The sequence below is a fragment of the Bicyclus anynana genome, chromosome 17 (assembly GCF_947172395.1).
Source record: "Bicyclus anynana chromosome 17, ilBicAnyn1.1, whole genome shotgun sequence".
Taxonomy (NCBI): domain Eukaryota; kingdom Metazoa; phylum Arthropoda; class Insecta; order Lepidoptera; family Nymphalidae; genus Bicyclus; species Bicyclus anynana.
Window position 1 is genome coordinate 5,140,481 of NC_069099.1, and position 27,884 is coordinate 5,168,364.

Consider the following 27,884-nt stretch of genomic DNA (forward strand, 5'->3'; position numbering starts at 1 on the left):
TTTTGTTTGTGATAACTTATCGCGGCAACTCACGATCAAGTTTAAGGTCATTGACCGCCACTGACTTGAAGGTAAACTTGATAGTGTGTAGCTGGTGTAACAGTTGGCATTAGAATATTTCTGTTTCATTCTAATAAATGTATAGATGAATGAGAGAACTTATTTAAATATTTTTTCTAGGTACTTGCCTAAATTAAATTTTTTATTAGTTCAGAGTTCAATGTAGACACAGAAACTATGTGTTCAAGATGTTAGTTAAAGTTTTCACTTAAAAATAAAGACAAGTTATGACAAGTAATAAATGACTAAAACTAAAAATGACAAAAATTTTAATGTCACTTTAAAAAAAAAAATAATTTCATGAACATGAAAATTAAAATTTGAAAAGTGACGAATATCTAAATGGGATATTATTTTGTCTAATATTCGAAATATATGCTATTATTTATAATTTAAAATCTATTGTTTCTGCTTCATCTAGATCTTTCAAAAATAGTATTTTACAGTTATTTTTTCTATTGGTAACTCTTGGACTACATACTAAAATAAAATTGTGACAATAATTTCCCTGAGAGCTAACATATTTAGATTAAAATCTTTATTTATTACTGACATTTTTATATGGCTAAATTCAATTAGTTTTAAATGAAAATTAATTATATTTTTTGTGAGTAAAGATTTACGGAATTTATCGTATGATGCATTGTTTGGTGTTAATATTATATAAATAGGAGTTTGAGAAACTATAATAATTACACTTTATTTGATAACTTCTAAGAAAGTTTCTTAAAATATTATGCTTTATTATTAGTGATCACCTCTATTAAAACCAAGGTTGTATTGTGACATTAGTGAGTGGACAAGTTAAAAATTACATTTAACTGACTGACTCAAATATAAACGCACAGCTCAAACTAAATACTAGAACCTAGATGGATCCATGGAAATATTTTTTCGTATTTTTTTCACACATGTGTTAAACAAAATATGTCACCCTCCTACTAAGTTCACAGTCTGTTCAAACTTTAACCTTAAAAAATCATGACTCCTACTAGTCATGATTTTTTTGAATAATAAATAAGCTCGCGCTTGAACGCCTCTGGGGAGGTGTAGATGTGGCCTAAGATGGAATACGCTTGCTTAGAAAGTGCCTATTCACCCTTGTATTTTAAACATAGGTTAGGAAAAACATAAACTCCGAAATATTCCAGACATGAGAATAAAATAACGTGTTAAATTGTAAACAGTATGATCAGTTCACAATATATCGACAGATTACAATATCAGGAGTAAGATTATAAACTAAAGTATTTTACAATTTAACGGTAACATATACAATACAACATATATACAGCAAATATACAAAACAATACATTTTCTATTAATATCATTTTCAAAAGGTACTACTGCCCAAGACTGTTCATATATGCAAATATCAATTAAAACTTGTTGGTAGGCCCAACGTTCAGAAATTGCAAACTCGCCCCAGTGTAAGCGAAACCCACGTGAGGCGTTATTGATTCCCTTGGCAAACTAAACCTAACTAACTTATGCTGAGGCTCCAATGTTTAACTATTGACTTTGCGAGGGACAGAGCTCCGTAAGCGGATTCCTAACAAGACAATTCGGAAGATTTACAGTCTTATAGGGGACTGTAAGCAAAATTTTCCTTTCAGTATGTAAACAACGGGCTAATAAGGGTTGCTATTTGACTGGCTAAATCCTTGACCGGGGCTCCGGTGTGCCTTTAATTTTATTTTAGACCATCTCGGGGTATTTCAAGACGGGTAAATCGGTGAGATTTTTTTACATTCATTTATTTTATTCAAATTAGGTAACTATGTCGTTCGGACACAATGCTTCCTAACAGTTTAAATATGGGATTATTAATTAAGGTGCTTATAAGCACCTCATTCAAAAACCAGCAACGTAATATCATTGCCTCTGATGTCGCAATTTCGAGACAAGAGAAAGGCACGGCCTCCGTGGCGCGGTAATATGCGCGGTGTATATAAACACGGAGGTCCTGGGTTCGATCCCCGGCTGGGCAGATTGAGATTTTCTTAATTTGTCCAGGTCTGGCTGGTGGGAGGCCGTGGCTAGTTACCACCCTACCGGCAAAGACGTACCATTCGATTTAGCGTTCCGGTACGATGCCGTGTAGAAACCGAAAGGGGTGTGGATTCATCCTCCTTCTAACAAGTTAGCCCGCTTACATCTTAGACTGCATCATCACTTACCATCAGGTGAGATTGTAGTCAAGGGCTAACTTGTAAAGAATAAAAAAAAAAAAGGCAAATGTCCAAGAGCAGCGGATTCGAAAATATTGCTTGCTCTCACTCTCCTTGTGTAGGGTAAAACAAAAAGCGTGATCCGCTGTTGGTTGAAGTATGCTAGGCCATCAGGTAACACGCTTGCTTGTTTGTCTACTATTATAGCGAAAAAAAAAGAAAAAAAAACGAAATATGGACTTTATTTTGGCATGCACACTGCACAGTTTCTGCCTTGGGTGACACTGCAATGCAGTTAGTACAAAGTACAAAATCCAGCGTAAAATATTTTTGGGTATAAAGTGCTTTTATGTACGTATAGAGTGCACGTGGCAACATTTTTTTATCCCCGCCTTTTAGCGCCTGGCTGCTATCATGGGTGTAGCATTTACGCAGTTTTTTAACCGACTTCCAAAAAGGAGGAGGTTATGGTGAAATGCGTTTGCCCAAAAGCTACCTTTTTAGTCCAAAAGACATCGCCATTTTGAGAGAAATTGCGTGTTCAAATAAAGAAATCGCGTGTCCCTTTTACACAGTCGGTTAATACTAAAGAAGGATTCATATGATTTTTTTTAATATTATAGAAAGGTAAAGTTTGCGATGTTGTAGAGGATTATCTCTGGAATCATTGAACCGATTTTGAAAATTCTTTTGCTAATAGAAAGCCACGTTACGTGTGAATGTCATAGGCTGTATTTAATTATTGTATTCCCTCGGGAACAGGAACTACGGATAAAACCGCGTGGCGCCTATATGACATATTTGAAATACCACAAACACGATCGAATTATTCTATTAAACACAAATGATTTTTTTTGAATCATTAAAGTTTTATTTGCAAAAATATCATGTTTGTTATTAAATGAAAATACATTGAACATAAAAAAGATATAAAAAAATAACATTTGACCCACAAGTAATTACAGTACACTTGAGGGGACTTTGACATTGACAAAAAATGTTTTTCCGAGCCGACAAGGAAAATCTTTGTCGGTGTTTATATGCCGCATTGACATTTTATTGGCTCCCATAATATGTCAATTTGGTGTAATGATCTTAGAGAAGCATTTACTCTGGATATTGTACTGTATACATCGTTAGGCGTACTCATTTTTCGCAATATTTACCAAGTCATTCGAGAACATTTTGTGGTTTTCTCTTTACTTCTATATTTCCATTTATCGAATTTTTTTCATCAATTTTCACGCAAAATCTAGGAACGAAAACTAGCAACTAACCTCATATGGAGTTATTTTATTTTTATCTGTCCACAAACTTGTGCTAGGTTAATTTAGTTTACCTACCTAATACATATGTTAAGGACATAAATATTTTTGTCACATATTATGACGGTTATATTACTATTAAAGAATTTCGAGTTTTTCTATACTAATATTATGAATTGGTAAAGTTTGTGAGTTGTAGAGGCAATCTATCAACTAAAAAATTTTTAAAAATTCTTATACCAATAGAAATACCACGTTATTTATGAGTGTCATTGTCTATTTTCTCCCCGTAGTCCTACGGGAACAGGAACTACGTGGGTGAAACCGCTGGGCGTCTGCTCGTATTTATATATAACATCAAACAATGCATTTTATATTGTGTAATTATTATTATTATAGAACTAACACCATATCACATTTATATACGGCACTGGGCCAAAGCCCTGTAGAACATTTTGTTCATTACTTTATTTATACCTATCTATATTACAAAATGGATAATAATCCAGGATTCTGATTCTCGCTAGTGGAGTAGGATGATAGACATTATTAGATTTCTTGCTGGTTTTTAACTACCGGACTTAATTTTTTGAAGTAAGCGTCAATAAATGTAGTAAGAGAATCAGATTTTAGCAAATAATAAAATAAAATTCAGATTAAATACAGTTTAGGATTTTCGAAATTTTTAAAAGCTCAGGAAAAAGTAGATTTTATACAAAAACACTTATAATGTAGGTTCGCGTATGTGTTATACTATAACATATTTATTATAAATATGACTTTATATAAAATGTTTTTTTATGACGTATAAAACCAGCTAACGGTACAAGTAGATACACGCGTGATTAATGCCGAGTTAGGTATATACCTATAGTAAAGCATTATCTCCCATAGCACACAAGCTAATGCTAGACACTTACCATTCAGTAAGTCCACGTGCTTGCAGCGCCTCATGCACATCGCGACAAACACACGATCAGTTTTATCGGACGTTCTGCCCTTAGTGATGTGGACTTACTGGATAGTGAGTAGCTAGCATAAGAATATGTTACTTTACATCGTCCTATACCCGTCAACCAGAGTTAGTACATGTATGGTAAAAGGATTTTTTACGATACTTTAACGCCTTAGAATAGATAAGAGATACATGTCTCATTTGATTTCTTACACTAATTCTATTTGACTTCCTGAGCTAAGTATATCAAAATCTTATACATAATGGTCCTCTAATGAACGACGTCATTATTTACTAAAATTTGTGATAATTAGTTACACATTGTGTAAAATTCAATACTGAGATAAAAAAAAATTGTGACTTTTTTTGTGATATAAAAATAACAAAAATTTTGAGGTATCTATACTAACAAAAATCAATTTACATCTGACTTTATTATCGATTTATCATGGCTTTTATTTTTTTATGCCAGCGAACGAAAAAATATTATGACATTTTCAAAAAAATATATACACACATAATCTTAGAACTTATTAGAACAAATATAGGTTTAAAACGTTTGTCCAAATCTGAACAAAACATGATTATCATTATACTTATACGCATATATTTTTCAAATTGGTGTTCCAATGTTATATATTTTGAACTATATATTTCAATTGACTTACATAACAAAAATGTTTAGAGTATGTACACACGAACAATTTTTGTTTTCGCAAGTTTATCCAGTTAAAGACAAAAGTTACTCTAAGAGCCGTTACCTCGTAAGGAGAGGCGACGCGACGGTCGTGAATGCGCACACATTTTAATATTTTATAGACTTGTGGGACACAAAAGTAGTTCGTGTACGCACACTCATACAAGCAAGTTCGCTCAACGAAATATTTTCTTTTTCGTATCACATAATAAAAAAATATTTATGCACACACAATCAAAAATTTTTTTACTCCAACTTTGACAAAATTTGCAACATTAAGATTCAAATTCAAGTATTGTCTATTGACAATACTTGAATTTTGGCAAAGTGATATTTAAAAAAAAATTGGCAGAAAAAAATGCGTCGTAAGATTCAGCAAAGCAGTAGCTCGTAGCTAGTGTAAGCTTCGAAATAGTCTTTATCTCTCTGTCTATAGTATCGTGTTAGACAGAGATAGATAGAGGCGAAATTAAAACACAAGTTATAAAAACATAGTTACAGAATAGAACTACAGGATTGTCATCTATATCGTTCTACTAATGTCATGTACAGTACTAATATTTCGCAGGACGTACTTGCTTTTACACTAGTACAAGAGGCATCGAACGGATTTACGTTAGGCTTACGTCAAGATCACTTACGTCTAGCATCACAGAGTGCTATGTGGAATGTTCGAGCAGCGGCTCCTGCTCGTAACGTTCGCGCTCGCCGTCGTTCGCGGGGAAGGTCGTTCGCGAGCCGAGCACTGCGACTTCGCCGTCATCGTTACACGCGAGCGGCGAATACACCGCGCCTTTTGATCGCGGCTGCAGTTGGTGACGCGATCTCCGCAACTATAAAAGGAATGTGTTGTAAGCTACTTGAAGTGCATAAAGTACTAAGCCGACATAAAATATTATTTTGGATTTGTTTAGAGTTTGGAAAAATCTAATAAATTTTAAAAATGAACGAAGTCAACGATTTTTAATTTACAACGTGTAAGTTGTAATACTGTTTAATACATTTAATACCAAGTTGAAAAAACGAAAAAAGAATTTTCAAAATCGGTCCATAAATGACGGAATTATCATTGGATATACATAAAAAACATACATACGTACACCCGAACGTAGCTCCCCTCCTCCTTTTTGGAAGTCGGTTAAAAAATAATTAAAAGCCCTTGTTCCGAAGGCAATAAATTATCTTAAATAGCAATTATCATAAGAGAAACATTTGCCGATATCTTAGAATTGGCTTCGATTGATTCCGATTTTCTGTTGTAATGATAACTTTCTGCCGGAAATTAGCTTGCTGTGTATTTATGAAGGAAATACAATTTATTTATATGTCCATTGTGTCACAGTTCCTGTTTATTTATTTGTTAATGAACAATAAGCGACAACGACGAAGTCGCAAAAATTTACAGCCCGTAAAGTTATTTCTCAGTAAGGAATATAACACACACACATTACCGTAAGTATCTAAAAGTACTTTATACAGATATGTAAAATTACAGTGAAAGTACATAATCTTATGTCATGGTAGAAAGTCTTCTATTAGTTTACCTTTGAAATTGAAAGAAGAATGAGGTAGACCTCTTTTTTGATTTACTTGGTATAACATTACAGGTCGCAGCGACAGTGATTGTGCCATCATTCTGTGGTAGAGCAGGTCCCAGGATTTGTGGCCTTGGATGTAGGTCTAGAGACAAGTTTTCTATGCCCACACTAAACAATTTATGATCAATAATAACGCCACAACACACACAAAATCACTAATGAGACTAGCAGCGTGACGGTGTTCACGCTGCCTAACAAAGAACTGGACTTAAATCATCAAATACCCTTTTCCATGCTATCTGAAAAACACTTTTAGTGTATACCACCTTTACTCGAGGAACACGTAACATTGACCGGACAAGTTGTGCGATTAAACCTTAGCCTACTTATTTTATTTATTAAGAAAAGAAAACTTACAGCTAAATACAAAGATAATAAAAATAACAATATAGAAAACAGATTATAGCCAATTACAAGGTTTCGCAAATAAATTTTACATATTAGATAGCAAGCTCGCAAGGAAAACATACTTCAATAAAACATAATCCAATAAAACAATAGATAATGATAATAATAATAGAGATAAATTAAAAGAAAAGGCGAAAGAGAAAAAAAAAACAAAGAAACTAAATTGATAAGTAAACAAGCTAGTTTAACATAAACAAGTTAAAGTACTGTTTAGCCAGTGATTTACGGGCAGTGGTAGCCGAGGTACAGAAGAGGTCAATTTCCTGGTCAATCGATCTCAATTTATTAAAAGAAAGACATGGCCGACTACTTAACCTAACCCCTCACATTCTAAGAGCAGACTAGAGCTCAGCAGCGAGCCGAATATGGGTTGATAACTCAGACCAATTATTGTATAGGACCTGCCTCGCTCGATGTTACTTTTTCTGTCAAAGTATATATGATCAACGATCTAATGCGATTATAAAAACTGTCTCTATAGTATCGCTGTTAAATAATTGTAATCGTGTTCGTCGGTTAAAGAGCTCCGTAAAAATACCTTTTTGTGTAATTGATTGTGTAAAAAACGGGCAAAAACTTCTAGTCTAGTATAAGATATATACCAAATCTAAGCTCGTTTTCTTCAAAAAATGACAGACAATTTTGTTCGTGACTATGAGTGCGATACAGGTCCTTCTATATTTGGTCTGAGGTTGATAATGATGATAATGACTATGTTAAGCAATTAATACATTATTAGCTCGTGTTAAACATTACCTGCACCACCATCACGGACAGCACAACCAGAGCGACGACGCCGCCCGCGATCACAATGCTGAAGAGCGAGGCGGGTCGCTCGCTCGCCACGGTGTGCAGGGCGGCTGACTCAGAGTTACGTCGCTTGCCCGCTATAGACGAGCTCATACACTCCCCTGCAAGTTGTGTTAGTTAGCACGACTGCGATTTCATCACACTATCACTATCACGAAGAAGTCTTGGCTGAGAAACATCAGAGGTGAAGTGCAGCAACCTACTTGACCGGGTCTGTCTTTCGGTTCCGATTAGATATCCCCGTCATTGCAAGAAGCGTAAAACATTTCATATACCTTGCGCTAGAACACATCTCGGAAACCAAGCCCCCGTTGCTCGTATATGCGCAAAATATAATGAACTATCACGTTCTATACCTGGCATCGACATATTTTCCAATTCTTATAATGTCTTTAAAAAAAAAACCTCACCGATCATCTGTCGGTGAGTTCTTCCCCATAATAATTAAGTTAAGTTATATCTGTTATTTTATTCCTTGTGTGATATTTGACTGTTTACATGTTTTTTAGTTTTTAGTGAATGTTGTGTGCACTTGTCATAGATGTGCGTATAAGTCAATGTGAGCTAGTTATATATTATTTGTGTATGTCTCTATATGTATATTGTAAGTGTACGTAAATAAATAAATAAATAAATCAGAGAGTGGACCGGGATCGCGAGCGCCGCCCAATTATTTCGCCTCGCGAAGGATAGAGACGAGTTCAAGAAACTGACTGCCAACCTTCGCTAGTCGGAGAGGCACCTTAAGAAGAAGTAGAATCACACTAATATTATAAAGGCGAAAGTTTGTGTGAAAGTGTGTAAGTATGTTTGTTCCTCTTTTACGCTGAAGCTACTGAAGCGATTTGGCTAAAATTTGCAATGGAAATAGATTTTGGTCTGGATTAACACATAGACTACTTTTGATCTCGGAAAGATCCATGGTTCCCGCGGGATTTGTGAAAAACTGAATTCCACGCGGACGAAGTCGCGCGCGTCCGATAGTTTCATGATAAGTGACGAATCCTGGAAAGCGATAACTTGGACCCATTTTCTATGGCATCAAAACAAGGCTAAGGTTGTAAAGAGCTGTTGTTTTGCATGTTTTATATTGATTAGTTCCGAATGCTGATGACGAATGCCGGTGTGCGGAAAAATTCAATCGAGTTTATGTCACACCGTTAAGGTATATTAAGAAATGTTAAAATATATATATTTACGAGTATATTTAAATACGACGGCCTCCGTGGCGCAGTCCTGGGTTCGATCCCCGGCTGGGAAAATTGAGGTTTTCTTAATTGGTCCAGGTCTGGCTGGTGGGAGGCTTCGGCCGTGGCTAGTTACCACCCTACCGACAAAGACGTACCGCCAAAGCGATATAGCGTTCCGGTACGATGTCGTGTAGAAACCGAAAGGAGTGTGGATTACATCTTACTCCTAACATAGTTAATCCGCTTCCATCTTAGATTGCATGATCACTTACCGTCAGGTGAAATTTTAGTCAAGGGCTAACTTGTGGAGAAAAAAAATTAATAAGTCAAAAGCTAGGCTAGCACACCTATTTAGGCCTTTCATTTTTAGGGCAAATCTTTACCACCGCACCACGGAGAAGTATGGAGGCTATGTCGGATTCTTTAAGACTAAACTCTTCTCATATTTAAAGTTGGGGCCTGGCACCGTAGTGCTAATATGACCACCGTATAAATAAACGAGTAAAGTAAATTTAACAAAATTGTATAGGAAGGTACATTGTAAGTTATCATTTTACTAATTATAAAATGAGAGAGAAAGGGTGAACAACTATAAAAGAGAGAGAGAGAGAATTATTATAAAAAAGAGATAGAGAGAGAAACCTTCCCACCCCCCTTAAGCTCCCCCGGTGTCGCCGCAGGAAGCTATCGGCTCTTACTCAACATGAAAAAAAAAAAAGAAACTTCACCAGTGTCGGGGTGGCAGTGACAGCAGTCGGACGGAGGCGTAGAGTTAGCGGACACGCCGAGCTCGGAGCAGCATCGGACGCATTGGTTGTTCAACCTGTACAAAGAGACCACATATATAGTTTCAATATGGCTTTACAACATCCGGTCATCAAGTAAACATTTTTATCGATCAATTTTCCGTTATGACGTAAGTGGTCAATTTAAGTAAATTTTCCTCCGTTGTCAGTCAGTCTTCGTCAACTCATGTCATGCTAGTAAAGCGAACCTTACGATTTTCGATTTCTTCCTCAACCACGACTTCATTTGTGCACCTTAACAAAACTATACTTATGATGACAATAAAATGTATTCTGCTATCTATATATATATATATATATATATATATATATATATATATATATATATATCCCTTGGTCACGCCATCACGCGTGAACGGCTGGACCGATTTCACTATTTTTTTATGTGTTTGTTCCTGTCAGAAGAAGGTTCTTATGAAAGAAAAAAAAAAAAGGGTAGGGGTTGGGTAGGGGTAGATTAGGGGTAGGGTAGGGTAGGGGTAGTTGAAAGTTTACATCGAGTTTCACGCGGACGAAGTTGCGGGCGTCCGCTAGTAATCAATAAAACTTTAACATGCAAATCAATGAAAATAAAACGAAAATTACATGTGATTCCTACGATTTTGCGCCAAAATTGCTCAAACACATATTACTGATTAGTAGTTGTTCATTTGTTGGTTAATTAGTTGTAAACCTCAACCTATGTGAGAAGTATGAATCGAAAGTCGAAACGATCTCCCAAGTTTAAATGTATTAATGCAATCCACAAATTTAGTCAATAATTTTAAATCAAACCGTAAAAAACATATTAAAATTGGTAAATTATTATTTGCGCTATCAAAGCTTTAAATAATAACAAATAATTGGTTCAGACATTGATGTTATTCTCTGTGGAATATATTAGACATTCATTGATTCAATACTAGAGAGAGAGACGTTCCAATAGCCCGAGGGATTTCCATTAGGCTGCAAGCTCCGGTAAACAGCACGCCTACTGAGAAACCTATATAGCTAAACGTTTCAAACGACAAACAAAAGGTATCTATAGTATCGATCCGCATTGGGCCAGCATGGTGGACTATTGGCCTAACCCCTCTCATTTTGAGAGGAGACTCGAGTTCAGTAGTGAGCCGTCTAAGGGTTGATAACGACGAATGCTATTGGTAAAAGAATTTTCAAAATCCGTTCTGTACAAACTTTATAATATTACTTTAGATTTAGCCGTCACAGAACGAGTATTTGCGCGATCAAAAGTAAAAACAATTACAAATAATAATTGGTCCAGTCCAGGTATTTCTGTTTTTCTCCCAAAAATATATCAGACATTCATTGATTCAACATTAAAGAGTCGACGTCCTAATAGCTCGAGGGAGTTCTATTAGGCTGTAAACTCGGGTAAACATCACGCCTATCTATACCACCATCGTTAAAGTGTATAGGATAAGACGGCATCTATTTGCAAAGCTACAGTATCCGCTAGATAAACTAAAGAATAGGAATACTTAACACTTTTTTTTAAATGGTCTTAAATAGTCATTTTATCAATTTGTCATTCAAATTTAGTCAGCTTTACTAGACTGAAAAAAAAAATCATATTTTTTTGAGACGTGTTTACATGAAATTTTAATTTTAATTATTTTTAAAATTTTAGTTTTTAAATGTTATTGACAATACGAGCCAAAACGCCTTTCGGCCATGACAGTCTATATTTCAACTGTTTCATGACGTCACTATAATAAATCCCACTCAAATGGAGCGTTTGACAAAAATATTAGTTAACAATTAATTTGACACTTAGTACATTAAGTGTGTTAGTGACGTCACAAAATGGACAACAGCATTTTTGACGGTCGGACGGACAGAAAAAATACGTGATATTTAAATTAAGTTTTACAAGAAATCCTTAACTTTTATTAAATTATATTATATTTCGGACCCATAATCCATGTACTACACAAAATTAATATTGTCTATATTACATTTGATATGAGTAAACTACCCCATTCCCTCAGAAAGTATGTGCTAAAATAACATTAAACCTATCATGTATTTGGGACGTCTAACCAATACAATAGTTGAAATAGCATACTCAATTCATATTCACGTCTGGGGAACACATCAAAGAGCAAGAAATCATAGCTACCTCACAGGTAACCACATTTCCAGTTCATATTTGTGATACGAGTGGTTAAACTCGTCTCGGCGTCTAGTTGATTTACAGAGAGGTTTCCGAGAATCTAGAATAGGTACCTCAAAACATTTCCACGCAATTATAATAATAGTAATATTCTAAGTAAATAATATAAGTGAGTTTTGCAAACAGTTTCCTTCATTTGAATTCATGATCATACTAACAATACCTTCTCGTAGATAATATTCTAGTATAAATGCGAAAGGTAACGAAATCTCAAAACCGTTTGACGTTAAAAGATGATTTTTTTTCAGGAAGGTAGCTTACATTTAAAAGACATCAAATTTTATGAATTTTCAATCAATCAATCAATTTATTTAAACGTTAAAAGATTTACGAGTATAATTGATTTTGAAAATTAATAATCTTGTTTATTTTATATAAAAAACTAAACTACTACTACTAAAAAACTAAGATTGTCTGGAACAATCTTAGTTATTTATGTATTGACATTGACCTTATTTACTTAGCCAAATCTAAATATATATATATATAACTCAAAGGTGACTGACTGACGGACATAGTGATCTATCAACGCACAGCCGAAACCACTGAACGGATCGGGCTGAAATTTGGCATTCAGATAGACGTAGGCATCCGCTAAGAAAGGATTTTGATGAATTCTACCCCTAAGGGAATAAAATAGGGGTAGAAAGTTTGTACAGAGAATTCTTTAGTTTTCCAGGTAAATTAGGAAAACTTTAAAAAACTTTCAAAAATATAAATAGAAGGGTGTGAAATAGGGGTTGAAATTTTACATCGATTTTCACGCGGACGAAGTTGCGGGCGTCCGTTATGGTCTCATAAAATCAATATATTGAAACCTTGACATCATCCCTATTTTCTTAAAAAACAAAAAAAAAAACAAAATTGGAGATCATAGTAAAAATGCTCTGAAACAGACATTACAGTAGCAAGGAATGTGTAACACGTCGGCAGCGCACAAAGTTTCGTTGTTGACTTTCAAATTATCGTGAATACTGGTGCTCGACTCAAAGTCTAACAACTGCCTTGAATAAATCTATTTAGAAGTAGTTCTCGAGTACTTTTACGAGCACGAGTATGTATTGGAATATTGATTTGACATCCCATTTGTATTCATATTAAGGGATGCCCGAGACTTTGTTCGCGTGAAATTGAGTTTCCAATCAAATATTTGCCACCGTAGGTCCATCCTATTTTGAGAATTATCTTCTAAGCAGAAGACATTATTATGCCGCTGCCACACACTGCAGTTCCTGGTTGCTGCAGAGCAAGCAGCAACCAGGAACGTGAGTAGGAAAGTGTGGCCACGTTACTTGTCCTGCCGCGAATAATCGTCGAAATATTCGCTCTAGGGCGCTTTCTTTCAACAGCCATTATATAGCAAAGATAAATGACAAGTGCAGTTTGCGGATGTGGAAAGTATCCGCGCGAATGTTCGTGAAATATTTCGGAAATATTCGCGCGAAATTCAACTATCATGGTTAAGATAAGATAAGATAAATATACTTTATTTGCACACCACAAAGACAAAAACAAGTGAAATAAAAAACAAATTAGGAAGAGATCAGCATACAAAAGGCGGCCTTATCGCTAAGTAGCGATGTAGCGAGTAGTATTGTTGTCACAGGTAACGGGGAATCAGGGTTCGATTTTGGAGAGGGAGTCTGAGAAACGGCTACCACATCCACATGCAGCGGGCGCGCAAATAACCCACTCCCGGCAAGGGGGGGTAGTGACGAAAAATAACGATACGGGACTCACTTACGCAAGTGGAGCAGGGATTGGTCTCAAGATTTGCAGCTGATCGTCGTCATATAATAATAATGTAACTCACTTATCAAGCTTCAAAGGTCTGGCACATCCAGTGCAGCTATTCTGTCCGGGCCCAGAGCACGTTCGACACGATGCATCGCAAGCGTGACACGTTCCATTGCTGGTGTCCAGGTACTGCGATCCGAGGCATTCCATACAAAGCCCGCCGTCTAACATGAACCGCGGTGGGCACGACGTGCAGTGTAGAGGGCCTGAGCCGTTGCATTCCCGACAGTAGTGGTGGCAGTGGCGACAACCGTCGTCCGTTTGGTAGAAACCTGTTAATTAAGATCAGAAAAAAAATGAAAATAACAGACATGACAATGATAATGTGATTCATGGCATAAAACCTAGGTGGTTTTAATTGGCCTCGCCTGGGCGTAATACCCAAAATCAAACACACATTACCTTGAGGACACTCAGGGTGGCACTCCCCGGCAGCTAGCTTCCACCCGCTGGGACAGGACCCGCACTGGTCGCGCCTGGGCCCGATACACGTGCGACACGAGATGTAGCACTTGGTGCATGTACTGCGGTCAGCGTAATACCTGTAGAAAAAATATGTATTGCTGTTACCTGTACCAGAAATACCTATAGAAAGCCTGTATTGGATGCGCCACAAATATTCTGTGCTTGCTGAGATTGTTTGTTTTGCTCAGGGTACACATTGATTTAATAGCTTAGAATATTTCTCAGTAGGATGACAACCTTGATTAACAAAAACAAGAAACATTTATCATGTCTAAATAAATAAGTAGCTGAATATTTTCGCCATGACGTTAAATGGAAAACCATCAGTTCACCTATAACAGAGCAACACTTTACACGCAAAAAACATGGTATAATGAACTACCATGCACTCGTCAATGAAACATAAGACGTGTTAGGCCTGTAATTTACAACAGCCTATATTTACTATTCTGTAGACCGGAACGCAACAATGCTGCTTGCTGGCAACAATGCCTGCTAAAAGTATGTAGTACTTTCTTCTACTGCTTAAGAAATCTCCTAATACTAAACAAACTGTGAAACACAATCAAAATAATATAAAGAGTGAAGTAGTGTGTATCGATGTAGTACACACATTACAACCAAGATTAAGTAACACAGTAGTCTAAGTTACGAGCCGAGTATTATCAATGCACAAGCCGACCACGAATCCGTACAACGTATCATGGAAATGTGGTTGGAAGAAGCTAAGCAGAGTCTAGGGAAAGGTAGGGGTTTCATCAAGGTTAGACACATTACACACTTCAAAGACTTCATGACACTCACCCAGCAGCGCAAGATGCCCTACATGCTCCTGACTGTAACTTCAAAGAGTCTGAACACGTGGTACAGTTGAGTCGCGACGCGCAAGATGCACAGCCGTGCAAGCATCGCGCGCATCTGCCTGCTTCGGGGTAGTAACCACGGCTGCATTCCATCACACATCTAGGAAAGAGAAAAAGAAAATATTTATGATTCAAATGGATATATGGGATATAGATAAATATAATAATTATCCATATAATACCCATACTTTGACAATTGATTATCATTATTAGATATTATATGTGCAGATTGAAGAAAATATACAATTTCGTTAACATTATAAATGGAATTTGGTTAACAATTAAACCCAATTGAAAACTTTCCAAACTATACTATGAGGAAGAATTCTTTAGAAGATTTCAAATACAACTATCATGATATTTGCAATACGGATAATAAAAACTGTCGCATGGATTGAATCAAGTTTCATCAACAATGTAATACTTACTTGTGATTTTGCAGCAAATAGGGCGATGGACAGGTAAGACAATTAGCTTCAGTTTCCCCGTAACAAGACTCACAGTCAGTGTGGCAGTTTTTGCAATTGGCGCCATCCGAAAACTCTGAAGACGTGCACTGATCGCTTCCAGCAGCAACACATTTACCCTTTTTGTTCAATTCCCAGTTCGAGTTGCAAGACAAACAAAATGTGGCCAAGCAAGTCGAACAACCGAGGGGACATCTAAAAAATAATATAATTTAAAATACGATATAATTTTAACTTTTGGGATAGTAAAAAAAACAAAAAAAATTGTAATACTTACTTCATACATTCTTTTCTTTTTTTATCTGCATAATATCCACCAGGACATGTACTGACGCAGCTTCCATCAAGTATATAGTTAGAAGCATGGCAAGTGATACATTGTTTCTCGCCAGGCCCACTGCACGTGTCACACGATGTATGACACTTTGCACAAGAATAGTCATCAGTTTCATATGTAGAAGGCGGACACGAAGCCGAGCAAGTGCCGTTATAAAGTACTAAGTGATGTTCACAAGACGTGCACAGGTGAGCTCTTTCAGAACATGTGGAACAATGTGAAGCACAAGGTCGGCAAGATGATGAATCATTATCCTCCCAATACCCGTCAGGACATTGCTGAGTACACACTCCTAAATCGGCTACTAACAAGTATGCTGGCGCACAAGTTAAACAGGAATCTTGTCCGGGACCAACACAGGTTTCGCAATATTCATGACAAGGCCAGCATACTCCACCTTGGTTCGCGTAGCTTCTTGGCGGGCAACGAGACACACAGGCATCGTCGAGTCGGTAATGTTTGCAGGATATGCATTGCGTTGGTCCACTTCCGTAGCATCCTTGAGAATCGCATTCAGGGTCACAATTATACATGACACGTCTATCATTACTATCGGCGAGGACATTTTCCCCATGCGGTGAAGGGATGTTATGTCCATCGAGCTGGGCTACCGCCTTTTCCGGATCTGATCCGGCGGCGAATAAAGTAGGAAAGTTTTGATAGTTGGTAAACGCGTCAGTATTGTAAAAAGAATCCCCGACAGAATCGTAGCCGTCTGCGGCTGTTGGGAATCCATACGGTGGCACTAAAGCAGATGGCCTTTTAGATCGTAATCTGACAGGATCTGAGGCAGTACCGTAGAATATTAGTTGCCACTTCTTGAGTATACCTGGTTGGTTAACGTGTCTGTTACCTGCGTTGACAATTTGTAGGGTCCACCTACCCTCAGCTCGTTCACCCCAGAAGTGAACACTTAAGAATGGCCAATCATCAAAATTAGAACTAACTACGTCTCGAGGCCTCTCAAATAATAAAGATGATGTTGTTTGCATAGGGGAAGTAAGAAGAATACGGAGATTTCCTCTAGGGAAGAATCTTAGAGATATTTTACACTGAACATGTTCTAAATAACGTACTTCATTCACCGTTCCACTACATCCATTAACATCCATGTGAACACTTAATGTATAACCGTAAGTAGGATCTATAGGCTTATCTTCGTTGATTTCTTGAGACTTACAAATATGTTGAGGAGGAACAGTAACCCATTGCTCAGCTAAATTAACCATTTCTGAAGCATCCATCAAACCATAACCGAATTTGTGACTAACTTTTCTTTTTACACCATTTACTATCCAGCCATTCTCTTTTTCTAGGGGCTGCGGTCGTGAGGTTAATACTACTAAATACTGCATGTCTCTCCAGGTTAAATCTGGGTTGGCTTCTAAGGCAAGGGCACAAATACCGGCTGCTAAAGGAGCAGAGGCGGAAGTCCCTGTGTGTTCTACAGTACAAATATGGTCTGCTCTTAACCTTCCATCCATATCGACAGTTGCCACGCTCTTGTCATGTCCAGGAGTACCTGAACTGTACGTGCTTGCTAATGTTGAAGAGCATTCTTCTAAATACCATGGCTTATAACCTCCTTGAGTGGCACTTGATATTGAAAGAGTGAATATACTGTTCGTGTATCCGTCGCAATTGCATGAATCCGTGTGTCTACCACCGTTCCCTGAAGCCCAAACAAATATGCTTCCTTTGCCACGTCTACCGCTGGTTACTCCGTAAATGAATGCTCTAAAAATAAAAAAAAACAATGAGATAAATATCACAATCGAGACGTGTGGTGCGCGTTTGCTAAATTCCAGAGAACGGCTGACAACAAAGCAACAAAGTATATTTAAACGAAATATTTGCCTTTTAGTTACTTTAATAATTTATAGGAGAAGAAAGATAATACTTACCTCCTTGCTAAAGGCCCTGGACCGTCAACGGTTTTTCCATCATCCTCTGGACCCCACGACGCACTGTATATGTCGATGTGGTCAGGATTAAGACCCAGAGCTCTAGCTTCAACAGCATCATTAACAACTCCGTCCAACATTCTAACACCACCTATGCTCGCATTGTAAGCTATTCCAACTCCACAATACTGATTGTAAGCAACAGCAGCCACTTCTCCTGCACATCGTGTTCCGTGTTTATTATCACCGTTGTCTTGAGGCATCGGGTCGTCATCATTACCGTTTATATCTGTAGATGCTTGCGGATCCTGTACAAAAACAATAAGTTTCTAATCATCCAATAACTTGGATAATATTATAAATGCGAATGTGAGTTTATTTAATGTTGGATTTCAAAAATTCAATTCACCAGTGGGAAGGTAAATTACATTTTATCTATAGTTTAAACTTAGAATATTAATGCTTACATAGTTCTGCGCGAGGTCGGGATGGTTTGTTTGAATACCATCGTCCAGTATGGAAACAACAACACCTTTCCCTGTATATCCTTTCTGCCACGCTGGTGATACATTCATATCAAGTCCATCTTTGGCACCACCATTCTGTTAAAGATTAAACACAATTAAAACATGGTTTCAAATAGAATAGCTATCTACTACTTATAATAAGTTTTTCTATCTATACTTCTCTAAGTATTATAAAGACTAAAGATTTGATTGTCTGTTTGCATTGAATAGGCTCTAAAATCTCTAGAGTGATTTGAGAAAGGATCTGCTTTTAAAATTTTATTTACTGTTTAGTTATTAAAACCTATAAAAAACATGTTCGAAATTATAATTAAAAACCGAATGAAGTTGTCCAGGATATTTCAAGAAATATCAAAAACAAAGTAAACACGGAAACTCACACGTACCAAATACCATTGCTCCTTAAACAATGGGTCTGGAAAAAAAGGGGAAGACGTGATCGCTCGATGTCGAGTTCTGTGCGGGGACAGTCGCCGGGAGATTTGTGACAATAAAGAGTCTTGATTATAGTCGCGTTTGATTCTTCGCTTCTCTCGCTGCTGCTCGAACCATTTCACCTGAGAAAGGAAATATTATAAAGATTTTATCATTGATGAGTAAAAATATTTCTAAATGGAGAAAGAAATGGTCTAATTTAATGTAATCAGACCATTTTTCATCCAAGCAGATTTTCGGTCACGCCAAAACACAAAAACGGCTTAGGCTAATAGGGAATCTCAAAGGACAGCAAAAAAAAACAATATGATTTTTGCTGCTTCGTAACTTAAATAGAAGCAAAGCTTATAGAAAACATGAAATAGCAGAATGATCATAATAATTCTAACAAAAATCCTTCAGCAGCAGAATAAATAATACAATTCTATTGTTTCAAAATGAACTGTTTGAATAATGCACGATGTAGTTTCAAATGTTTAAAACAGACATAAAAATCTCCATCCGTGATAAAATTTTAGCGGCACTTAAGACGGTACGTGCTTTGTGCAACTGAACTGTGGTATATTTAGCACAAAACAAGACATCCCAGTTCAGTTTAGTGGGGCATTTCTGGAACGAATTCAAGGCGACGGGGAGAATACAACGCTGGGTCGTATTTACATGAAAATGGCACACTTTTAAATATTTTTGTTCGAGTTCCATTATTTTTCCCAAGCACCGAGAACTTTTAATGAAAATTCCTTAAATTATGTACTATCCCTAAAACACCCTTTGTCGTCTCGCGGGTTATGCTTTAAGGCACTTTTTTAAATTCTTAAAATTATATATACTATTCCAATCTATCAAAATTAAGAAATCTTTTACCTTGTACTACGGCATGAGAAATATGAGCTCCTATAGCTCATCTTGATGGGAAAAGAAGCCTTAAGTGCCATACAATTATTTCACCTCGCGAAAGATAAAGGCTTTGAAGGTATACTAGCTGATCTCTATCTTTCTCCAGTCGAAGTGGCACTAATAGAAGAACATCATAGAAATAAATTACATTTATTCCATCTGGGTGACTGGTTAATACTGACCCCAATTTATCAGATTGTGAAACCCTTCGCACACCACAGCTAAAGATTAAATTTTAAGGATATATCGAGCTTAGAAGCTTGGTCTTAAAAACTATCACAAGCTATTCTACCAGTACTACCTTGTAGGTTGTATGAACTTTGCGACTCCTGAATTATGTCTACATATAATTCAAAAGCCACTGTTTGCGTTTGTGCCGCTCTAACGTGATAAAAACTTGTTCTTGACCGCGCCGCGCGGTCTCTGTCCCCCTTTGTCCTGCAAACTCTAATATGTGCTCTTTGAAATGTGAATCCAGTTCATTTTGCTGCTTACGTCGCTGCGCTTTGAAATTTTAAATTGCTTTTCATATATTTTAAAACTTAGTTTTATTTAATTTGTTACGTGATAATCCAGTGGATATGACCTCGGCCTTCGATTCGTAGGGCGTAAGTTCGAATCTGGTCCGGGGCATCCACCTCCAACTTTTCAGTTGTGTGCATTTCATGAAATTGAGTATCACGTGTCACAAACGGTAAAGGAAAAACATCGTGAGGAAACCTGCACACCTGAAAATTTAATTCCCTACGTGTATGAAGTCTGCCAATTCGCATTTGGCCAGAGTGGTGGACTACTGGCTTAACCCCTATCATTCTCAGAGAAGACATCACGCTCAGCGGTGCATGCACAGTCAGCCGAATATGGGTTGTTAATGATGGTGATGATGATGATGATGATGATGAATTTTATTTGTTTTTGTTATAGTTTTACAAAATGCATTTGCATAACTTATCGCTTGTATAGGTAGAATAAATTTTTCCCTCTTCCAACTTTCCATTAAATAAGTCATAAAAGAAACTTGCACTACTTTCAAAATCACACTAATCACACTAATATTATGATAAATATTATTATGTAAAAGTAATAATAACTAATATTATTATGTAAAACTGAATGTTTGTTCCTCCTTTACGCTGCGGTTACTGAAGCGATTTGGCTGAAACTTGGAATGGAAACAGATTTCACTCTGGATTAACACATAGATTACTTTCATCCCAAAAAAATCCATGGTTCCCGTGGGATTTGTGATAAACTGAATTTCACGGGTAAGAAATCGCGGGCGTCCGCCAGTAGTTAATAATAAAAAAAAAACACGAGGACCGGGAATATCGCAGTCTAACAAACGGGTCTAAACAAAAACCTAAACATAATACGCTCTACAAAAAATATATATATTCTCTAAATCCAGCGAACGTTGATAAAATCACTTTTTGCGTGCAAACAGACGCCTCCGTATTGTTTTTAGCGCTTGTTAGCGCGCGCGTGCCCGCCCGAGTACACACCGACGCAGTTATTGCACGGCGAAAAACACACTCAGGGAATTTGTCATTTTGAATATTTAAGGCAACAAAGTGAAATATTTTTTTTGGGCCTGATACCTCATTATAGGAAGGCAGCTACATAGTTTAGTAGCCAATTACGGAGTTCAGACTGGCTTTGGAAGGTAGCAGGGTTTAGATCCTCAATTGTTTAAGATTAAAACGTAATCGTAATGTATAAATGCGAAAGGTCATTCATCACGAAATCTCGAGTCCCGCTTGACGTACAAATATGAAACACAAATAAGTAAATGCTCGTTACAGCTTAAAGCTCTAATAAATAGGTACTCATAGCACCACCGGCATTTTCATGAATAAACAAAAGATTCAACTTATTGATTGAAAGATACCCGTAAGCAATCCAACGATACGGTTCTTTATTTTATTTACATGATGCAAAAAATGTGTCTCTATCCGATTACCTACAAACTCAAAATTTGGCTAATTTAAACAGCCAAAAAATTATTAATCAAAATTACGCCTACGTTTGTGAAAGTCCTCAAAAGCCCACACACGGGGACTAACAAAAAGCAACACAACTGCACAACACACAGGGTTAGCTGGTAATAAAGCCCCTTGTGCTATACACCGTAACGTAATAGGGTCCTAAACTAATAAAGCGAAGGTCCTGCGGCCGGGTACGAAAGGGTTTAAACAGATTTACGCAGAAAAAAGTCCCACCGCCCGGGGCGTCCGCCGTCGGGCCGACAAACAACGGCATTATAGACGAAGCCTTTGTGCTTAAGCCAATAAAGAAACCGCTATGGTTCAACAGTGAATGCAACAGGCTTAATAATGAGCCATCATCAATAAAGGCCTATTTTAACGGCCTTCAGGGCCAGGCCTGTTAAAGGAGAGAGGTGCTTAGACCAAGCACACTTTTTTTTATTTTTTACAAGTTAGCTCTTGACTACAATCTCACCTAATGGTAAGAGATGATGCAATCTAAGATGGAAGCGGGCTAACTTGTTAGCGGAGGAGGATGAAAATCCACACCACTTTCGGTTTCTACACGACATCGTACTGGAACGCTAAATCGCTTGGCGATACGACTTTATCGGTAAGGTGGTAACTAGCCGGTGGTAAATAGCCACGGTCGAAGCCTCCCACCACCCAGACCTGACCAATTAAAAAAACCTCAATCGGCCCAGCCAGGGATCAATCCCAGAACCTCCATCTTGTAAATCCACCGCGCATACAACTGCGCCACGGAGGCCAAAAGGAGAGAGTGTTGGCTTGAGAGTTTTTTTACTGCCAATTCTCCTGCAATAAAGAAAAGCTCAGTATTTTATAGCTTGTCCCAGGATCTTGTGATCCAAGGTGGCATACTGAGGTTAAGCACACATAGCTGGCATTTTCTTCTACTCCAATCACCTAAACATTGTGCAGTTTCTCTGAGCTCCTTTAATGGGGCCACAGCAGCGTAACCGAACCGGTGGTAGAATCTTTACAAATAGTCAACTGACGTGTCAAAAGTGCTTGTAAACTGAGCCTACTTGAAATAAATGATTTTTGATTTTGATTTTGATTTTTGGGGTTATTGGGTCAGCGAACAAACTCTGCTAGAAGCCCGAGGACTAGACAAACGTTGGGCAACAAAACGACTCTTTTAGGATGTTACCTGTGGAATTGGGAGGTCAGCTCACAGGTAAGTTGATTCCGTTGGGGTTAGATTAAATTCCATGTCATGGTAGTGCAAGAAGTAAGGGAACCAATTACACCTGATGCTAAGAGGAAATTGTAAAGACGTGGTGTGAATTCAATGTCCTTAAGGCACATGTCTTAAGGACATTGAATTAACCATCAACATAACCTTTAATTTGAAAGGTTTTGTTAGACGCAAATTATTCCCCAGACGAGGTGTGTCACAAAGAGCTCTACTTATACAATCCCAAGCGTCTTCATTCAATGAATGGAAATAAAAGAGGTAATTCAATGTGTTCACACGAGAATGAAACGTGAATTAAGCCGCAGGTCACGAAGCGCCTCATTATGAAGCAGCAAACACCGTAACGGGGTTACAGGGACTGTTTATGATGTAGGAGGCCGATGATCAACATGAGAGAGGCCCGGACCACGCCCCCTGGTTTTATTGCTTCCCCGGATAAGGAATGTTTCAGACATGGCAGGGGAGAAAATCACAGTATAGAACAGACGCCTACGTCTTAGAATTTAAACCATTATGAGTGTAAAAACTCACGTCTTTATAAGGAGGAACTCCTATATAAGGAGTACAATATACGAGTAGATAAGTACTCGACTAGTTTCAAATACTTATTTGAATAGTCATGAGTTTTTTTCATGCGTCACGTCTTTATTATATAGGAGTACAGTATACGATTATGAGCAGTGATAGCCCAGTGGATATGACCTCTGCCCCCGATTCCGGAGGGTGTGGGTTCGAATCCGGTCCGGGGCATGCACCTCCAACTTTTCAGTTGTGTGCATTTTAAGAAATTAAATATCACGTGTCTCAATCGGTAAAGGAAAACATCGTGAGGAAACCTGCATACCAGAGAATTATCTTCATTCTCTGCGTGTGTGAAGTCTGCCAATCAGCATTGGGCCAGCGTGGTGGATTATTGGCCTAACCCCTCTCATTCTGAGAGGAGACTCGAGCTCAGCAGTGAGCCGAATATGGGTTGATGACGACAGTATACGAGTAGGTAGGTAAGTACTCGACTACTTTCAAATACTTATTTGAATAATCATGAGTTTTTTTCATGCGATGCGAAGAGTAAATTTAAAAAAATCTATTGCATAGGTAGGTACATGTCTTCTGAACATGATGACAAAGCAAAACAAAAAAAGAAATTATATAGATAGTCAAAGGAACCCGCAGACGTTACATAGGATTAACGGACTACCAACGCTGAAAACACGAGTAACATTAAGCCATCATCCGCACGAGAGTTTTTTTAACGGACGTTAAATAAGCGTCCAAATATAGTATGGAGTTAAATGAAAGTCTGTATTTTCCAGGCGCCCAAAATTGAAAATGAAAAAACACTGATCTTAAAATTGTTTTATTTTACTTACTTAGGTTCTTGTGAATGCATCTCGTGCGAATGAGGGTTAACCGTGCCACTTGGGTCTGTAACCGCATTACGCTATAACTGACAAGTTAAAAGCTTTTAAAAGGGAATAATATTTTTTTAGTCATATGGACATTAATGGCTACACTACTGCGTTTTAACTCTTACAGTTAAATCCACTGCAGCTAATTCCATTAGCCCAGGCCATTAGCAAAGTCATCAGTAGATTGGATAGTTATTACTTTATTGTATCCAGATTATAGGCTTCTCCTTTGACACGGCAGCGTGATTCGGTGCAAAATAACAGGGCGTAATCTACTCGTGTATCGAATAGCGGCGGGACATAGCTTAGCGTTAGCGCAACGAGATATTTTGATAACAGAGCCGGTAATAGCTAAGCTTAATTGGAACACATGTCTGACACGGCGTGACACGGCGTGACACGGCGTGACACGCTGCGGATGTGTTCGGCGGATTTTATTAAAACGATGCACAGAATTTGTTTGGATGCGGATTTTATTAACTAATAGCGGACGTTAGAGTCTTCAGTATAAAAATAACAATTTGAATAGGCACGACTTCAATGAAACAATGCCTGTTTTATTGCAAGCTAAGCTAAATCTACGAAAATAGTAAGTATCGTTATCAACCGATATTCGGCTCACTGCTGAGCTCGAGTCTCCTTTTAGAATGAGAAGGGTTAGGCCAACAGTCCACCACGCTGGCCCAATGCGGATTGGCAGACGGTATCTCAAACGTATCTCAAACGGTGAAGGAAAACATCGTGAGGAAATGTGCATACCTGAGAATTTTCTCTAGGTGTGTGAAGTCTTCCGCATTGGGCCAGCGTGGTGGCCTAATCCCTCTCTTCCTGAGAGGAGACTCGTGCTCAACAGTGAGCTGAATATGGGTTGTTAATAATGATGAATCTACTATGTAGCAATCACTATCAGACGTTAATGATAATGACCGTTTCCGTCGGCTTAACGTGCTCTCCGAGGCACGGGGTGAAAAAAAAGTCACATACTCGTAGTGTCCACATGGACAAGCATTTATTTAAGATACTCCATCAATAGCTATGTAGACTGTATCTACTATTTACTCGGGATAAGCTCCCAACATTATATCCGAGTAGGTAAACAGCAAATAGCACATTGTAAATAGCGAACATGGAAGCATTCTACGCTTGATTGGAGTGGTCGCAAATTATTGAGCATATTTTATTGAGTATATTTCATTAACCAGCAGAGTTTAATTTATCGAAAAAAAAGAAATAAACGTAAAAATACGCAAATAAAATATTAAAAATTACAAACATGTAGGTAGAGTTAGAGATTTAGAGAATTATCTTTTAAACTATTTTGTGTATTTAATTTCTTACTAAATGTTTAAGTATAGTTACTTTAGTCCTTACTAAATGTTTTGTAAGCGTTAGACCTCATTTGCACGCAGTGGCCTACATAAGGTTGTCGATCAGGGTATGCACTAGTAAGAAAATTAAGCAAAGTGGAAAAATCTTTATTTAATAAGCATTAAGAAGACAACTCTAAGGGTGTGCAGTACTTTAATGTATGTATGAAGTGCACGACACTGTTCGCACGAGAGTTTTTTTAACGGACGTCAAAAAAAGCGTTCAAATAACTACAACAAATGCATTCCCAAGTATAAATTCACACGATAGCTACGAGTATTTTAAAACACGACGCTTTTTCATCGAGCAGTGTCGCATTTTCAATTTTGGGCGTTGGAAATAGACCATGAATTAAATTAAGATCTTTACTAAATGCGCCAGCGCTGGATTTTAACGTATCGTTTTTTTCACACTCGTGCGAATGAGGACCAATGAGTTCTTTCCGTAGCCATGTCGATTTGGCTAACGACTTGGAATATTTATTAACATTTCAGAAACTGGTAAAATTTACACTAAGGTTTGTGTCAAAATTGGCATCTCGTATAGCCGAACTATATGCTACGAGCCGTGATAGCCCAGTGGATATGACCTCTGCCTCCGATTCCGGAGGGTGTAGGTTCGAATTCGGTCCGGGGCATGCACCTACAACTTTTCAGTTGGGTGCATTTTAAGAAATTAAATATAACGTGCCTCAATTGGTGAAGGAAAACATCGTGAGGAAACCTGCATTCCAGAGAATTATCTTAATTCTCTGCGTGTGTGAAGTCTACCAATCCGCATTGGGCCAGTGTGGCGGACTATTGGCCTTAGGTACCCCTCTCATTCTGAGAGGAGACTCGTGCTCAGTAGTGAGCCGAATATGGGTTGATGACGATAGCTGAACATCACTTTAAGACCTCATTGTAGAAGCGGATATAGATATATACGCGTAACCCTGAAGTGGCCTTCAAAATAGGCTGATTAGTGATTGAATACTGCCCGTCACTAACTTTTAACACTTTTAAAGGAAAAAATCACACTATTATTATAAAGACGAAAGTTTGTGTGTGTGTAACTATGTTTTTTCCGCCTTTACGCCGCGGCTACTGAAGCGATTTGGCTGAAATTTGGAATGGAAATAGATTTTATTCTAGATTAATACATAAGCCATTTTTCATACCGGAAAAATTCATGGATCCCGCGGAATTCGTGAAAAACTGAAATCCACGCAGACGAAGTTGCGGGCGTTCGCTAGTAATAAATATAATAAGAAAAATAGAAAGAAAAACAATAAGACCGCGATTTAGACCCTCTCAGATGAAAATGCGACACTTGATTACTATTCAATAGTTACGCGTATCGTTGGGAATCTGATAGAAGCGACACGAGTGGGTGCTTGGAAACAACTGCCTGGAAACGTATCTATCTAAGTATTTATCTATGGTCTATATGTTTCCGCAAATACAAGAATGCTTTTTATTATAAAAATTATATCGAGTAAATTTACTATTATTTTCAAATTAAACGCTAAAGCAATTAAAGTTAACTGACCATTTAAGACCAAACATTAACTTAGAAATATCAAAAAAATATTGAATCATCCTTAACGTCCTATAGCAGTATAGTAAACGTCAGTTATCAATTTTTTACCAGTCAAGAAATAAACGTTCGACTTCGTTTAAACATAATCAACCGTTTAAATAGGTTAAACGCCGTTTAGTCCAAATTTCCTGTTCACCACAGCCGTTAAGGACGTAAATCGGGCGTTTATGTTAACTGAGCTTGCATACCCCGGTTATTCTTCGGTTAAGTAGTCTTTGACAGATATCTTTGCAGGCTATGTTTTGTAACCTCGCAAGTTTCGTGAAATTTACTCTCTCAACTAACAAAATGCAAAGGATCGGTAAACTTATGAAGGAGTATATTTTTACTCTTTCATAATTCTTTACTGGCAGGTTGTTAAATAACACATCTCGCCACTAACCAATCTGGTAATTTATTTGATTGAATATTGTGAATTTGTTTTCCCTACTTGTATATAACCATGTAAATACAACATCAAGGTCACAATTTTTTACTTTAAGTATTTGAAA

General features: G+C 37.5%; 1 protein-coding gene across 6 annotated transcripts in view; it reads right to left on the reverse strand.

Annotated features, from left to right (window-relative positions):
- LOC112054245 (furin-like protease 2) overlaps positions 1–27,884 on the reverse strand; it is a 373,473-nt gene continuing 345,589 nt past the window's right edge. For 5 of the 6 annotated variants that reach the window (XM_052886550.1, XM_052886551.1, XM_052886552.1 and 2 more), the window contains 11 exons: positions 18,877–19,053; positions 18,437–18,571; positions 17,970–18,277; positions 16,006–17,802; positions 15,690–15,923; positions 15,203–15,361; positions 14,336–14,475; positions 13,950–14,205; positions 9,883–9,977; positions 7,911–8,065; positions 1–5,981 (listed from right to left, as the gene is read on the reverse strand). In XM_052886550.1, the coding sequence (XP_052742510.1) occupies positions 5,808–5,981; positions 7,911–8,065; positions 9,883–9,977; positions 13,950–14,205; positions 14,336–14,475; positions 15,203–15,361; positions 15,690–15,923; positions 16,006–17,802; positions 17,970–18,277; positions 18,437–18,571; positions 18,877–19,053 (3,630 nt within the window). In that variant the 3' untranslated portion in view covers positions 1–5,807. The remainder of the gene's footprint in view (positions 5,982–7,910; positions 8,066–9,882; positions 9,978–13,949; positions 14,206–14,335; positions 14,476–15,202; positions 15,362–15,689; positions 15,924–16,005; positions 17,803–17,969; positions 18,278–18,436; positions 18,572–18,876; positions 19,054–27,884) is intronic. The other variant, XM_052886554.1, reaches the window with a different exon arrangement.